Source organism: Anarhichas minor, unplaced genomic scaffold (assembly GCF_050575085.1).
Source record: "Anarhichas minor isolate MPS153535 unplaced genomic scaffold, ASM5057508v1 ptg000026l, whole genome shotgun sequence".
In the NCBI taxonomy this organism is placed as follows: Eukaryota; Metazoa; Chordata; class Actinopteri; order Perciformes; family Anarhichadidae; genus Anarhichas; species Anarhichas minor.
In genome coordinates this window covers 6,276,939-6,294,194 of record NW_027466472.1, presented here as the reverse complement: position 1 = coordinate 6,294,194, position 17,256 = coordinate 6,276,939, and the positions used below count along the sequence as shown (strand labels likewise).

The following is a 17,256-nucleotide window of genomic DNA, read 5'->3' as shown; positions in this document are numbered from 1 at the left end:
CAGGAGCCTCAAAGCAGTTTTACAGCATGTCAGCACTAATGCACATTCCACGCCTCGGCTTGCTGGGTTTGTCAAAGCCAAATAAAAAATAAAAAAAAGGAATCCACATCTTCTGGATTGTATTTATCTTAAGTTGCAGGCCAGGTCATGACAGGGGTAATTTACTTCAGTTACTACTGCAGAGGCTATTGGCAGAGGCTGAATAAATAAACAGAAAATGATTTAGTATTTCTGCAGTTCTCTTTTTGGAATGTTACACAATCCGGTCTTGTGTCTAACTGTTGCTGCTCTTTTTAACGTTTTAAATCTGTTGTGTGTTGCTAGCCTGCCAATCCCGGAGCTATGGCGAGAGCTGTCGTCTGACCTGCGACTGTGGAGGAGCTCCTTGTGATCCTGTGACCGGACAGTGCATCTGTCCTGCTGGGAAGACGGGACACTCCTGTCACCAAGGTACATTTATTTTGTATGTTTTTAAAAAAATATATATATTTTATGTTCCATTGAATTTGTGTTTTAATTTCAGAAAATGTTAACCTAATTATGTTGTGGTGTTTGCACTCACTGACCTCAGTATTAGCCCACTGAATAACCAGCACTTTTGGGTTGTTTGCTGCCTCTTTAAACCAAACCAATTCCTTTGCTGTTTGGCTTACTTGCCATTTAATACATTTCCTCCGCCAAAACATCCAAGCATACGTGGCTATAGGACTTTAATGAGAAATAACTAACATACGTGGCTTACTGCTCACTTAATCTGAAAGATACTTGGTGCTCCCCAGACTGCCCTGATGGATTCTGGGGGTTGAAGTGCCAGTCACCATGTCCTAAATGTGAGAACAGAGGCTCCTGCAACAAGCAGACTGGTGTGTGCGACTGCAAACCAGGCTTCACGGGGAACCTCTGCCAAAATGGTGAGTTTTAATCTAACCCAGAAACAGAAAAAAACATTTTTGGGACTATTTTGACCATTAATTCAAATCTGTATGTCTCAAAGAAACACAAAAATGTAGCAATGATTGAACAAGTGATTAAACTGCAATTGACTGATTTGTTTTATATATGCAATACACATTTACATTATTTTCAGTTCCTACAAACCATGTGTCAGTCAAAAACAGCATCTAAAAACAGCACTAAAGCAGCATCCTATAAATGTCATGTTGTGTACAGAGTGTCCCCCAGGTTTCCATGGACCAGGCTGCTTAAGGCGCTGTTCATGCCACCCTGATACTACTTGTGACCCACAGACTGGACGCTGCATCTGCCCTCCGGGCAAAAGAGGCCACGACTGTGCAACATGTAAGAACTGTTATTATCCTCATAAAAAAATTAATCTAAATGCAACATTGAAGATATCTCTGAGCGCAACATTTGCTGAACTTCATAGCATGCGAGTCTGGTTACTGGGGCCAGGAGTGTCTCAGTGAATGCCAGTGCAAAGAGATCTCTCTGGACTGTGACCCGGTCACCGGTCACTGTGCGTGCGAGGGCGGCTTCACCGGAGACCACTGTGAAAAGAGTAAGTTAACTTCTTAAACGTCACACAGTTTTAATAAGATATTTTTCAGCACACACTGCCACCATGGGGCGATTGTCACTACAATATCCTGAAAGTAATTTTCTGGATATTATATTTTATCGTTACATATTTTTATTTTATGATTTCTGTACATTTCCCAGGGACTTGGAATATACTATATATTTAGAGATTTTAGGAGCTTATGTAAAGCTTCTACAGTTCTGGATGTACCTCCAGGTGCTATATTTAGTACAACATGACATAACACAAGATAGTATTCCTACATTCGGTTAAATGCTTAAGATTTACAATATTGTTTTGCTAAATCACTCTTCATCTGCCTCTCTCACATGTTCAGAGTGTGTGAATGGCAGTTATGGTGAGGGGTGTGTCCAGCAGTGCCAGTGTCAGAACGGAGCCCTCTGCGACCACGTGAGTGGAGCCTGCACATGTTCACCTGGACATGGTGGCACTTACTGTGAAAAAAGTAAGATTTAGTTTGTTTCTGATTAGTGACTGTACTATTCCCGATGGTATCTTAAGTCAAGCTATACAACATTTTCTATATGTTTGGAGTCTTTTTAACCTTTAATCAATCTTTAACAACCCAAACATAAATAGTTATAGACTTGAAAGATTGATTTAAGGTCCACTTGGCACTTTTTATTGAATTCAACAATGTTAATATTAATGTACCAGAGAGTATTTTTTGAAAGTCCTGTGCATCTGTCACTAAAAGGTGTGTTTCTGTTTTCCTTCCACAAGTATAACTAGTCTTAATACACTAGAGGGCGCTGCAGGACAGTCTTCTGATTCACAGTGTGAGCGAATCATCCCACAGATTTAACGAATCATCAGATTGTCCATGTGATGTCATATGAAAACCATTTTAATACCACACAAATCCCGAGATTTTTATTCGTCATTTTGGAGCAGTCTTTTCAAGCATCCTGCCACAGGAAACCTTTCATGTAACTAATATTATTCTCATCATATTTTTACCAAACTACAAAACATACCAACGGTGCAAGAGTCTTAATGTAATAGATTTGTTCTTGATTATAGTCTTCTGACTTGAAGTGGCCTCATGTTATTACAAAGTGTAAGATTTAGTGCAAGTGTACTACCAGGCCCAGAAATTCATACCACCTCCGTAGTACACGGGCATCGTAAATCATGGCCGTGTCACACTAGAACAGAGCTTCACATCCCTAGCCATAACAGTCTAATGGCCTCAGACGCAGACGTCACTCTGATTGGACGTCGCGTGTGGAAATAAGGCTATCAGTCTGACCAGATTCGGTTTTCTGAAGGCCTTTTCTCCTCAAACAGAGGTGTCCAGTTTCTCAGTCTTCTGCTGGGCCTCTTCCTTCAGGAGAAGTCAGGAAGAGGCCTGCGCTGTGAGAAGGACCAGATCTCGCTTAGTTCATCTGTTTCACAGAATTAAGATGGAAAGAGATGACTTTCTCTTTTCAGTGTTGGATTCTAGGCAGGCGATATTCGTCCACACAACGGTTTCAAGTGCAAGACTCGGAGAGCTTGTTGCTACGGCAAAATGCATACTTTCACCGAGCATTCTTGTGGTTGATGCTAAACATTTCACTCGGGCTTTGTCAGAGGAAACAAGCAATTGTGCTGACATGGGTCCTGTAGACCAGACCCCCTCTTTAATTAACGTGAATAGTGTTCCGTTTTCTGGTCTGCTGCTTTGATGTTTGCATCAAAATAGTTCATTTGGTCGCAGTAAAAAGAACTTGAACATCCGCGCTATTGTCGAAGAAACAGTGTTGTTCTGTTGCTGTTGTGTTGACCTCTTCCAGTCTATAGACCCTGAATGGCACCAGGAAGTTCTATTCTATGTTCTCTCTATCCGCTCTATTTCTGTGGTCTGCTCTCCCCCGGCTGTGTGGTCCCTGGACCTGCTTTATGGGCTGACAGCAGTGGCTCTTACACAACCAGGGATCTGGAAATAATCCGCCTGTCTTAAAGAGCTCATTTAGTCTGGAGATGGAGTCTTTCAGCGATGGCACAGTGTGTGTGTGTGTGTGTGTGGTGATGGACCGAATCCTGTAATAAACAAAGACTCAGAGGGAAGAGTCTTAACTTACAAACACTTGCAGACACTGTCCTAATATCAGATGACAGATTGCTTCTCTGTGTTTAATATGGGAACTAGTCGCCCCCTGCTGGCATAAACAAATAATAAACTTTGCCATTCAGAGGCATCAGTACATCCCCTGAAGATTTACTGTAGAGTTTCTGTGCTCCTTTGTCTGCTGCGTTTGAAGAGGAAGAAAAGTGTTTCACATGTTGAGGTGATTACTGTGCCAGGAATAAAGACCTCATTAAAGGGGTGCATCACTCATCTGAGATGTTTTATGTTTATTTTTTTTATCATCATAGATGCGTTGAGCGCCCGCGTCATCTGTTAATAAATTATGTTTCAGAGAAACATTCCTGAAACACTTTCCCGCAAGAAAGAATGATGTTGCCATGGTGTCAGCGATTGCCATCATAATAATAAACAGAAGACAAACGATTTTGCTACAGTACTACCACAGACCTAATGTACAGCTGGGTTAAAATGCATCCTCAGTGGGCTGGCTTTAATAACATCGCAGCCTAACCACTACAGAGGCAAGCAAAGACATCACGCTGTCAGCGTGGGAACACAGCGATGGCCATGCCAGAAACTGCTGAGCAGGAAGGATGATTTTCACAATTTGAGGCCTTCAGGGCGAAAAAAAGGAGGAGTGGGACAGCATCATCAACTGGAGCAGGAGAAAGGAGTGTATGATGCATAAACTGTAGGGAAACACCCCGAGTATTGTGGCATTTAAAATACATAAACCCACCAAGTTACACAGTTCTGTCGCACTCCCAATTTGTGGCTTCCTTTGGTAACACGGTCCACTGCTTTCCCTAAAAAGAAGAGGTAGCGCATACATTAAATAAAAATAAAAAAACTGCTGGCTGCTGCAATAATTGGGACAGACTCTACCCAAACCCTTACCAGATTTTCTCACATACTACTCCAATAGAAAACAGAGAGAAACGTCTGCAACCGCTGTCAATCACTCAAACTTTGTCAGCGCAAAGAGCAGCGCTCCTGTGAATAAAAACCAGAATGGAAGAACTTTTTTATTGCAAAACACAACTATTATTCTTAAGTTGGGATGTGATCTCTACAGTGAGAAATTGAGCGATCAAAAATAGGCTGTGAATAAACAGTCATTCTTTCCTGCTCTGGTGAAGTCATGCTTACAGACAATATTTAGGTCCCAGTAGTGGAAAGGCTCATTCATCCCGCTGCCTCTGGCTTGGTTCTTGTGGATGGGAGGCAGTGTGTTTACCAAACTTACTGAGTGTCAATTGACTCTACGCACACTTAAACAATCTCTCTGGCTCTCCTTGGGAATGACAAACAGACTCTTACACTGGCATCTCCTTGCATCAGCAGTGATACTGTAGGTATGTGTGCATGTGTGTTAGGGGGGCAGAGTAACCTGGCTTTTGCTTTGTTTTGGTGGGGCCTGTTGACTCAGCAGGTGCTCTAATTACCAGCTTTCTGTGCCCCCTCTACCCCTTAAAACAGAACGGCCTCCGAGCCGCCGTCGACTTTGATGTGGCCCAGATCCACCACACATGTGGGACATGAGCTCACTTAACGAACGCAGACGCTCTGCAAATGAACAGCCGCAGCGTGGTACTGCAATTTGATATTGGTATTTCCAGTAGGTGGTAAGACGGAGAGGGAAAGTAGGAGGAGCGATTGAGAGATGAGGAAGGGAAGAGAAAGAACTAAAAAAATAAAATAAAAATGTTGGCATCTATCTAGACCTTTTCCTGTCCTCTTCTGTGAAGCTGCCAGTTCTAACCAGTCGGATGTTTTATCTTGGCCCACAGTGTGCCCGGACGGCTTTTACGGTCTTGACTGTGGCCAGATGTGCGAGTGCAGGAACGGTGCCCGCTGCCACCACATCACAGGAGCCTGCCTATGCACTGCCGGCTGGGCAGGACCACACTGCATTCTGGGTAATGGAAGCCACATCATTAAAACGGGGTGTGAGGGAGGTCCTCACTGCAGCCCATCACGACATCCTCTCCTTAAACACAACTATGATGTGTTTGTGGATAATTATCTCTATAATGAGACATTGCCAATGACTTTTTTTAGGGATGGGTAAGGGTGGAGGAAGGAGGGACAAGAGTGCCCTCTGGCACACATGGTTGAATTGAGGTCTATTCTGGATAAATGCACCCACGTGTTTATAGCGATCAACATTAGGAAAGGGAGAAGACTCTTTAGTAGCTAACCAATCAATGTTCTCATGCTGAAGTTTCATGCCGTTTGTTTTAATGAAGCCAATGAAATCCCCACTAAAGGTCTTAGTCTGTCATTCTGCAGTCTTATTCAAGACTTTCCTTTTGCCAGTGCCATTTTGTGGTCCTGACTACTACAGCTGGAGTCAGCAGAAAGCCACTCGCAAGACTTAATGATGCATCTCTGTCATTAGTGGATTTTCCCCTGTCTTAAGACTCCAAATGTCATCTTGGACTTTCATCATTAAGGAGGCGTTTACAGTATGTGTGATGAAAATGTCTCAAAATGTCCTTAAGCTCTTTGGTGTCATACATTTGCTGCAAATATAAGCTGCAGTTGCATTTTAAGTCAACACTGGCTGTCCTCTGTTTGTATTTTGCTATCATGCATGTGTGGTTTGTGTTTGTAGAATGCCCAGACGGTAATTTTGGGGAGCAGTGCAGTCAGACCTGTGAGTGTCAGAACGGAGCCAGGTGTGACCACGTCACCGGGCGATGCAGCTGTGCAGCAGGGTGGACTGGAGTCAGCTGCCAACTGTGTGAGTAGCTAATCACTCAGCATGGTTTTCTTAAAGGGCAATACCAGTGGGTTTGCATGTCTTAGCTCATGTAATACAAATAACCTATACTTTACATCACAGCTATCCATCTTACAAACCACACTACTGCGTTTTGGAAAGTTGGATGTATTTTATCTGCGGTTTTCATCCATTTTCATGAGATATATTGATGAGTAGACTCTTAAAATTGGCTCGACAAACTTGATGTTACACAACTTGGGCAAGTCTTAAAGAGTCTGATAGTTTATTTCTACATTTTATAAATCAATGGATAGCAATCGCTACCTACAATTGAATTGCCTGTTTCCAAAAACGGTCCGCAAAAGCTGAAAAAGCAGACACTTTGTAGTCAAAGAGCCACAATTTGTAAATCACACTGGTATCATCCTTTAGAGGCACTATTCACATGATCATTTCAGAAGGTTGAGATCAGTAGAAATACCCTTCCGGTTTCTTGCATGGGTGTAAATATATGCACATAAAAAAATAAAAACAATGCACACCTCAGCAGTAAAAACATGAAAGATAATTGCAGATACAGGTTTACTTGTAGCATCAATATGAGTATGTGTATCGGACAGCGTGTGGGCTGCTCCCTCCTAATTGTTGACTTTCAGCTGTCTCATGTGCAAACCCATACCGACCCGATAATGATGATAAGTGATAATAGACATGACCATGGGGCACTGAGCAGAGGTAGAAAAAGTAAAATAACTGTCACTATCCATTAATATATAGGTTACAAAATAGATTGCATTGAATGTTAACTCATACACAAGTGGAACAACATCAGCGAGACCCTTTCGCTCCAAACCAACAGACAGACACTCTGCAGTCTGTGCATACAAGTGATTATCAATAGCATAAAGATACAACTGCCTTCCTTAGTGTAGCCTGACAAGAAGTAACCGGGAAAGAGACAAAACTCAGCCAATTGTACAAAAATCATCAACAATAAATAAAACGAGCTATGGACACCACATAAAAACATCACCAAAGCAGACAACGTGGACACGCAAACAATACAAACTCCACAGCGGCTGCAGCCACGAACACAAAGCAAATTAGAGACTGCACAGTTTTTACACACTGCAAAGAGCACACACTGCGAACCCAGACACACCTGCAGGACCTTTTCATATGAATTTTGTTTTTACTCAGTCATGGATGTGACATGAAGTGTAGTGAAGTACAATTCTTGTGTTAGTACTTAATAAAAAATACTCAAAAAAGTAGTCCTTAAAGTACACAAAAACATTTTGCTACAGTAATTGTAAATATAATTTGCTACTTCCGCCCCTGGTACTGAGCTAGATAGATGGACATGGTGCATACTGTTGGATGATCAATATTATTTAATAATCAATCTCACATTGATACAAATATCATACAAGCTTAGTATTTATATTAATACGAAACTTTTATACAATTGTGTGCATTATTTTCTTAAAACCCATTCATGTCATTAACTCACTACACTGTACTGTGTTATGTGTGTGAGTTCAGCCTGTCCCGCAGGACAATATGGGGAACACTGTTCTGGTCAATGTCTGTGTCGAAATGGAGGCTCCTGTGATAGAACGACTGGCCATTGCTCCTGCCCGCCCGGCTGGACTGGAGCCGCCTGTGAGTTAGGTAAGTCCTACAGCACAATGTATTACATCGGGAGGAAGCAAAGGGAAACACACGACTCTTAAACTATTCAAACCCTTTAAACCCTTTCCCGCTCTCCTAGAGTGCGAGGAAGGACGTTATGGAGAGAACTGCACTGAAGCCTGCAGCTGTACGAATGGAGGGAGATGTGACAGAGTGACGGGAAGATGTGTGTGTCTGCCAGGTTGGATAGGAGAGCTCTGTCAGTCAGGTGACTTCACATCAATGCTGTTGTATTACAGGATATTAGTTCTTATTTAGCTTTTTTTTATTGGTATAGTACATACAGTTTTATCTGTAACCAGTGTTTTACCTGCCCCATTAAGATGTATAGATACATAGTCAACCTGCCATCCAGCAGTTTCCCTCTGTGCAGCATTTACAAATATTTTCGTGTAGCATCAGCATAACAAAAGTGAAGGTTCACTCCTGGAATCATACATCTTGCTGGCTCAAAACTCTTGGTGCAATTAGCCTCTGGTAAATAATCATAAAAGCCATCTATTTCATAAAGTGTTGTTCTCGGAGTTTAATGTTGTGTGTTGTCTGAATGCGTACGTTTGTGTCTTTTATTTTTTGGAGCCTGTTCTAAGGGATTCTTTGGAGGGGGCTGTGAGCAGAGGTGCGACTGTGTCCGTAGTTCAAGTTGCCACCATGCGACGGGCCGCTGTGAGTGCGAACCAGGCTGGAGGGGAGCCAGGTGTGACAGACGTGAGTGTGTAAGGAGCCGAGGAAATTGAAACGGAATGAAAGTGGCAATTGAGGAGCGCTGAACACGAGAGAAAAACTGGCTGATGTGTACCTGCACGTGTATGTCGACACACAGCCTGCCTTCCGGGGTCCTACGGTGCTTCCTGTGCCCAACGGTGTCAGTGCCAAGCCGGGGTGTCCTGTCACCATGAGACGGGGAGATGTGGGTGCCCAGCTGGACTCACAGGGACTGGCTGCGAGAAAAGTAAGAATGACAAGAAAACGTAAATTGGCAAAATAAGTCTTGCAAGCGTATTAATTTGTAGCATTTTGATTTGCTCAGTTGTAAAAGGCAAACTCAATTCTTGCACAATGTCACGCCTGGTGATTGAGAGAGCCTTGGCACATGGCTAACATCACTGTCATGCATTTAAAACCATGGCTGACATATGGGCTTTGTTGCTAAAACACTGTCATCCTGAAACGCACCACTCCCATCAGGAAGGCAAGGCACCATGGGAGTAAAGTGATCACCAAGAATCATTCCGTTAATACTGATTAAAAATTTCTTTTCCTTTTTTTTCTCCTGGTCCTCCTGGGAAAGATTACCGTTTATTCTATTCCGGGAAATGCACTCTGCACCGGCACTAAACCCTCACTGTCACAGGGCTTTATGCTAATGTTTCATTATGTAGACCATACCCTTTAAGACTGTATACAAGTAGCTTCACCACTTCTACCTCCCCCCCTCACCACCTCAGCTCCCTTCCTCTCCTCACACGCTCCCCAGACATCTGATAAATGTTACACACCAGTTGCCAAGTAAAACAGAAGGCATTGTTTTTGTCTCCTCGGCGGCGGATAAGGGCCTTTGGAAGGCAGACATGCATAATGACAGCGCTGTAATTGCCTCTTTAGTCTGGAGCCCTTGCTTATCTGTCCCCCACGCTGCCTGCTGCTGCCTGACTGAGTAACTGAGTACTGCGGTCTCACCCGAAAACATGTTTGGTTCACAGATTCATCTTGTTGGCCATGACTGATTGTCTGTGGACTCCATTCATTATTGTGATGAGTATATATGGATGTATGCAGAAAGGCTGTGTGAAAGAATGTCGCTCTGCGTCCATTGGGGTTTGGACAACGGAGAGGGTAGTTGGGAGTTTTGGTTTTGTTACCAGTGAATAGCGAATGCCCCAGTATGTTCAGAGTAACAGAGGAGGGAGAGCAAAATGGCGCAAGTCTTTGTTCGCACAAACTACTGTAACTTTTCACTAACTTACCATTTACACGTTGCTTACAGTTATGTAAAGAAAATAAAAAAGTTGTTCTAATCAACTAACCCTACTTTATAGCTAGCTAGCATTAGCTAGCATTACTGTAGTTGTGGAGCTGTCAGCATATCATATGCCCACTTCTTTCTAAATTTGAACGAACAGTCCCACTGTTGTGTATATGTGATATATTTGTGGATGTATCATCTTAGCTTGTCCTGCTGGCATGTTCGGGCAAAACTGCAGCAAGTTGTGCCAATGTTCAGGAGATGAAGAGCAGTGCCATCCTGTGACGGGGAAATGTAGCTGCTTACCTGGTTACTACGGGGCACGCTGTGAGCTGCGTAAGTGCAATATGTACCATTCTGTTGTAAAACAGGGAGCTGGGTGGGAGAAATGTGGTAGCTGTGTATACATTTGGCCCAACTTGTAGATTTCCATTGAAGTCAAAGTCATTTTTTTATGATCGACTGTGAAATGTTCATATTTTTACAAATAATTTCCTTGTTACTTGTCTGCTGTATCCTGCAAGTAAAATACCCTAAAAACCTCAGTCCAATAACAACGATTGACCTTTTCCCTTATTTTCAATTCCCTTTCCGACTCATGACTGTGGTTCATCTCCAGGATGTCGAGCGGGGACTTTTGGGCCAAACTGCAAGTCCAGATGCAGCTGCATCAATGGTGGTCGCTGTGACTTCAGGACTGGAATCTGTTACTGTCCTCCTGGCTTTATTGGAGTTGACTGCAGCTCAAGTGAGTCTGGAAACCTTGCACCTGTCTGTACTCCACATTGAAAGTCCTCCTGCACCCCTTTATTATCATTTTTGGGACTTAGTGTTTTAGGGATGTTGGTCATTTCAGTTTCTTCGTTGTATTGGAGAATTCTGGCTTATGAAAAGAAGATATTTATCTTCATAACGTTTGTGTGAATGAAGACATGTTTATTTATGCAGGCTGTCCGAGTGGGTACTACGGGAAGGACTGTGCTAAGCTGTGCTCCTGTGGGGAAGGAGGGCAGTGCCACTCAGCAAATGGGAAGTGTATCTGTGCCCCTGGTAGGATGGGACAGTCCTGCCAACAAGGTAACACTAAAACAAATGTATTGCTTGTTTATGCTTTTAACTATGACACACCAGTCCTTATTGTTTATGATATCACTGAAAATTTTACCAAGTTTATTTGGTGCATGTTATGAGTGTATGAATCATTTTAATAGTCAAGTTTAGTCTCAATTATATATATATATATATATGTATGTTATATAAGAAATATATTTGCACTACTACCTCGCAGCAAGGCAGATTCTCACATAGCACACACACAATATACACAAATACAGAAGCACGTACATAGTATAAATATTATTTGATATTTGAAAATGTATAAAGGGAAATCTAGAGGACCTGCACAGCTGTAGGCCTATAGGTTTTATCTTACTATTTGAGACATAAAGCTGCAGCCGTAGCCTAAAGGCTCATGTCTCCAAAGCCAATTGTATAATATTGTAAGGACTGGTCTAGCAGGCAGCCAAGCGAAAGCTCAGTTATATATTTTTTCTAAAATGTATTATCTATGTTATTGTTAATATTCACTCATCTTCTGTTCTGTAAAGCGTTACATAGGGGAGCTTTGACTACAGTCATCCTCTTCACTTTACTCATCGAGTTGATAACATTAAAGAAGTTAATTTAACAGAAATTGCAATTACATGCAAGCATTAAGACATTCTCGGGTTTAAATAAACAATGCGCGTCTCTAAATTAGTCATTAAATCAGTTTCCAGCTTGTTTTAATATCTTGTGATCTGGGGCCAACCACTTCCTCTGGATGAAATCAGAAATGTATACATCATTTCCTCATGCAAGCATAGTCAGATCCAACCACCTGTTACAATGCACCAGAAAACAGGAAATGATATCTACTCTGTTAAATATAGTTGGATTGTCAGTAGTTAAGATGTGCAGCAGTAGTGATACTTAGTTATTGTGAGTATTAGCAAATGATTCAAGTGAAACAAAAGTAGTATTAACGGTAAAGGCATTAGGGTTAAAAGTATTCACCTTTTAAAGGCAAGGATAAATCCCTATCTACTGAATTACAATTCATTGTTCAACTTTAAAAATGCATCATAGATATAAAACATGGTTTGTTTCTAGCTTTTTATCTTTTATCCTTCTCTTGAGTACACAAAGAGTCACCACTGTAGCTGACATGCATCAGTGGGAACCACTGGCCCTGATGAGTTCTTCAGAAATAGGAAGCCCAGCTGGAAAGTGAGAAACCACTAAAAACGATGCGGCATTTCTCAACATTTCTCGCTGTATATTTAAGTAACAAATTCTCCATTTCCTCCGTGTGAGGCCTCTGATGATCACAGGGCTGTTTTCTTAATCACTCCCTTTTATCAGCAATTCAGCTGGATTGCAAGGCGGGGATTTCCATTACTGCCTGCGCTAAATGTCCTCTCCTTTAGTCTCCTGCATTGGACGTACCGCCTCTTAAGTCCCTCTTGTTGAATGTTTACAGAAACCTATAAGTAGCTCGTTCTCTGTGTTCCGTGTCGCTTGATTTGGCAAGGAAGCAAGTAAATAAACAGGAAAATCAAAGACTGCTTGCTTATTGTTTTCCCAATCTAAATTACCCAGAGAAACATGATTACTCTTTTATATCAGTGCCAAATTAAGACTGCTTTGCCATCTTTTTAATGAACTATTGCTTAAATAAACATACATTTGGTCAGTGCAATCTTGTATAGATGTGTGTGTGTGTGTGTGTGTGAAAGAGACGGACAAACTGCTCTGTGTGTTGTCCGTGTGTGTTACTGATTGCCGAGTAGAACTGAAGGGCCTGTAGGTTTTGTCTTGTCCTGATATTCTCTGAATGTTTCTTTTAGCATGTCCTCGGGGGCGCTACGGCCTGCAGTGCAGGAACACGTGCAGCTGTCAGAACGTGGGTCTGTGTGACCCCGGCGATGGGTCTTGCAAGTGTGGACTAGGCTGGACCGGACGCCGCTGTGACACTGGTACAACTTCACAGGCAACTTCATGGACACGACAGAAAATAGTCTGAACTGAACAAAACAGTGTGCTGTTCACAGGAAATCAAAAAACAACAATAACCAACATCAAAACTGATAAGAGAAAAAGAAAAGCACTTCAATTCGTCAGCTTCATTTAAAGTTTACATTTATGGACAATACTCGCAGTACATTCTTATAATACGATTTCTGCTGAAATGAAGATGTATAACTTAGTTTGTGTGTGTGTGTGTGTTTGTGCAGCCTGTTCACAGGGAACATATGGGCTGGATTGTGCAGAAGAGTGTCCATGCCTCAACAATGGGACATGTGACCGTTTTACTGGCACCTGCAGATGCGCTGCTGGATTCTATGGCCACGCCTGCCAACACAGTATGCAAACACTCACATGTAATACACAAACACTTGGTAATAAGGTTCCCAGTGGCCTCACTGACACTTGAATAACTTGAATGAACCTTGATACAACATGATTACATGACCATTATTAACCATACGCTGAAACAAGTAGCCTCAACCATGAATTCATTGTCTTGTGTCTCTCTTAGAATGCCCACCGGGGTTCTTTGGAGTGAACTGTGCTCACATGTGTGACTGTAAAGTGGGGCACACATGTGACCACGTGACAGGCCAATGTGTGTGTCCACCCGGTTACTATGGCCCACAATGCCAAAGACGTGAGTATACACACGACTATCTACTAAAATCCATAAAACCACATTTAAGCATGTTCAGTGGGCTGCCAGAAAGGGAAGGTGGGTCAAAAATCGATGTAAGATTCACAGAGAGATTTTAATTGAATTAAACAAAGTCCCCTTTAAAGAAAACAGATATCTGTACTTGATAGGGGTTTGAGCAGAGAAACACTATCAAGCACACATTCTCACACATCTGTGCACACAGCCACCTGGATGCGCAGCTGCAACACGGGCAGATACGAGCAACATGAATAAGAGATTTCCCGGCAAAAAAAAAGAAGGAAAAAAAGAGTGGTGTCTGGCAGGCAGACAGACAGGCTAGTAGGTAGGTGGGCAGGCAAGCAGCCTGGTTATTTGATGAGAGACAGGTGTTTCCCCGACTGCTTAATGCATTCCTGTTACATCCCTGTGCCCTCCTGCCTGCTCGCGGGGCTCTCAGCCGCTGTGTGAGCGCCTAAATGGCCACTTCAGTCCCAGCAGGAGCTACAGTATGACTGAGCATTGCAGACCAGCTGCAGCCACAGGCTCCAGAGACAAAGCCTGGCTCTTGTCTGTGTGCACTACAGGCACTTGTGCACACGAGTGGATCTGTTTTCTTAACTACATGCACTTGCGCCCGTTTTGTGTGTATGTACTTATTTTTGGAGCTTTCATTTAGTGATTGTATTGATTAACACACACGTGCACAAACATATGAGCTGCACTCATGTGCACAAACTTCAGGAAAATTGAAAAGATTTTGGCATCAGAATTAGCTCGTAAACTGGATGCTTGTGATACAATCCAGTCGTGCACGTTGTCGCTCAACTCCAATTACGGTCTCCAATCGCAATGGAATTGCGAATGGGACTGTCAACAATGAGCAGTGCATGGAAAAGGAAGTCTTGGCCCACAGAAATATAGGCCGATAGACCGTCAGGCAATAGCCAATAGGTTCCAAGACCGCATGAGTGTGGTGTTACATTTTAACATGCCCATAAAGATAGAAAAGTGAGAATATGTTGCTCATCCTCACAGTCATTCATCATCAGGTCTGAATTGAATTATATGGGGCAATGTTTAGTTAGTTAACTTATCCTTTATATGGAAAGTGATCATGTGAAAGAATGCCAGTTGCCTTTATGCATCCAATTTATATTTTGTATGTTAAGACAATCAAAGTGCTCTTAACTACAACCATACAGTTTTTTTTGTCAGGGTGTGAATCTGGCAGGTTTGGACTGAGCTGTGGACAGTCCTGTGACTGTGCTGGCGATTCCCCATGTGACCCATCGACCGGACGGTGCCTCTGTCCCCCAGGAAGGACAGGACAGAGATGTGAAAAAGGTAGAGTCCGCCTTGAGGGAAACATGTTTTCAATGTTCAGATTTAATGAGGAGAAATTCGGAAAAAGAGTGTCATAGCCATGAAACGTTATGAAAATGTCATGTCACGATTACAGTGAACAACATTATCAGAAAATGTTCATAAAGTACTGACATACAGTTACTAAATTATTATTATCATTATGATTAGTTGTAGTAGTGTATTCTCTCTCTTCCACACACAATCTTCTGTGTTGCATTTGAGTAATTGTAACCAGTCTAAATCGTACACACACTAACCCTTACGCCGGGCTTGCAATACACTGGCGGTAATCAAACACAGTGTCAATGACTATTCAAATTTGAAAAGGTGATACTTTCTGTCTGGGATTTCATCATGTTGTTTTCTTTAAAATGTAATCGGTTCAGTGTGTCATGCACACCGTCTCCTTTTTTTAAACCTCTCTCTCACCTTACCACTCTGTCTCTTCTGTCTCAGACTGCGGTGGAGACCGTTATGGCCCCGACTGCTCCCTGCCGTGTCGGTGCTCCCACAGGGCCCGCTGTGATGGGCTGAGTGGGCGATGCCTGTGCCCGCTCACCTGGCTGGGCCCCACCTGTAGCGAAGGTAAACCTAAGCTAAACCTAAGCTAACCCTATTCAAATCATTTTAATTTCATGTTAGAGTAAGCGATCATTTGAGCACTGAATGTACTTGACCCTACGTGGAATGAATATTCTTTGATAGATGCGATTTCCTAATTGGTTTTAAGTCTGCTGTCACTTTTATGTGAAGTTTTGATGTTTTTTAACTATCTGTTTTGTTTTGAAGTCTGTTATCTGTGTTTTTATGCACGCTGCCATCAAGATCAGGAACCCTTATGAAATAGATTTCAAATCTCAATGGATTACACTGGAGAAAGAAAGGTTAAATAAAACGTTTAAAAAGCTGTGAATGCTAAAACACACACACACACACACAACTTGGGTTGTCAAGCTAAGGCAAAATAGACACACACACACACACACACAAGGTCACAGGCTGTAAAGCTGAACCAGCTTTAGTGAAATACTGTGTCATGAAGTGCGAGAGGCTGAGCCCCATCACTCGGTGTGTCACCCTGTCACCCTCAATAGCTGCTCCTGTCTCCTGACAGTTATTTTAATCTGCACCCAGCATGGAGCCGGGCTCGAGGCTGTCTTTGTTTTACCTCCTCAAAGCCAAGCACACGGGAGACTACGTACCAGTTACTTCTCCTCCAAAACCCCAGAACATTTGCTTTTGATTTTCAAATAGTGCTGATGTCTTTCTTGCTTTTCTTCCCCTTTTCAGCACTGCTACACCAAACCCCAGCACCGTTGAACTTTTCTGTGTCCCAAAGAAAGAGAAGAGCAGGCAGCACGACCACATAACCCAAGCTGAGGTGCAGAGTCCTGACTGGACGTTGGAACATGGGACTTGGCTCTGTTGAAGCATTACTCAGATCATCTTGGTAAAAGGTGATGCTAGTAATACTATGTTTTTGTGAAACTGGTACTCAGCTGTCAGAAACTGGCACTCCATCCCTGAGCCTGGAGCTCGAGGTAATCATCACCCAGTGGACAAGGCATGTGAGGGGCCCTCAAAAGGACCATGAACCCTTAACCCTCCCCAGACTGTCTCTCATAGATTTAAAGTCCAGGGTTACAAAGACTTCTTAGCAATACACACAAATACCTGCATCACATTTGTGACTATTGCTGATGGAAAGCGGTTCATTTGCTTTCCAGTTTTACATTTAATGAGCCGTTTAAGTTTCCGTCTTAAGGGCATTTGGACAAGATGTGACTGAATCTGATACTCTCTTGTCACTGGAGAAGCCTAATGGTTAGCTTAACCAAATAATAATAATACAATACGAAGCATATTTCTGGTTAAAATCAAATACCTCTAAAACTGATTTAGAAAGTTATGGATAACATATTTACTCTTTCTGGAAAATAAAACACCGAGCTCTACACATGGAGGGACTGCAGGCAAGTTAGCTACAAAAATATAGTTCAATAAGAAGACAGAGAGATTTTTCCACAAAAAGTCAAATTACATCTGACTCAATTTCTAGAAATGTATCTATCAACATGCAAAGATGCAAAGCACAGTTCTCGCATCCTCAAACTATTATGTAATTCACTTCCATCATACAGAAGGAACGGTATTA

At 42.4% G+C, this 17,256-nt stretch overlaps 1 protein-coding gene across 1 annotated transcript in view; it reads left to right on the top strand.

Moving 5' to 3' along the window:
* egfem1 (EGF-like and EMI domain containing 1) overlaps window positions 1–16,471 on the top strand; it is a 51,498-nt gene extending 35,027 nt beyond the window's left edge. Inside the window, exons 19-38 of the mRNA XM_076100308.1 lie at window positions 325–450; window positions 780–911; window positions 1,171–1,299; window positions 1,388–1,519; window positions 1,878–2,006; window positions 5,426–5,554; window positions 6,253–6,381; window positions 7,909–8,037; window positions 8,138–8,266; window positions 8,638–8,766; window positions 8,882–9,010; window positions 10,229–10,360; window positions 10,644–10,772; window positions 10,973–11,101; window positions 12,913–13,041; window positions 13,300–13,428; window positions 13,605–13,733; window positions 14,952–15,080; window positions 15,558–15,686; window positions 16,392–16,471. Coding sequence (XP_075956423.1) covers window positions 325–450; window positions 780–911; window positions 1,171–1,299; window positions 1,388–1,519; window positions 1,878–2,006; window positions 5,426–5,554; window positions 6,253–6,381; window positions 7,909–8,037; window positions 8,138–8,266; window positions 8,638–8,766; window positions 8,882–9,010; window positions 10,229–10,360; window positions 10,644–10,772; window positions 10,973–11,101; window positions 12,913–13,041; window positions 13,300–13,428; window positions 13,605–13,733; window positions 14,952–15,080; window positions 15,558–15,686; window positions 16,392–16,471 — 2,537 coding nt within the window. The remainder of the gene's footprint in view (window positions 1–324; window positions 451–779; window positions 912–1,170; window positions 1,300–1,387; window positions 1,520–1,877; window positions 2,007–5,425; window positions 5,555–6,252; window positions 6,382–7,908; window positions 8,038–8,137; window positions 8,267–8,637; window positions 8,767–8,881; window positions 9,011–10,228; window positions 10,361–10,643; window positions 10,773–10,972; window positions 11,102–12,912; window positions 13,042–13,299; window positions 13,429–13,604; window positions 13,734–14,951; window positions 15,081–15,557; window positions 15,687–16,391) is intronic.
* The last annotated feature ends 785 nt before the right edge of the window (window positions 16,472–17,256 follow it).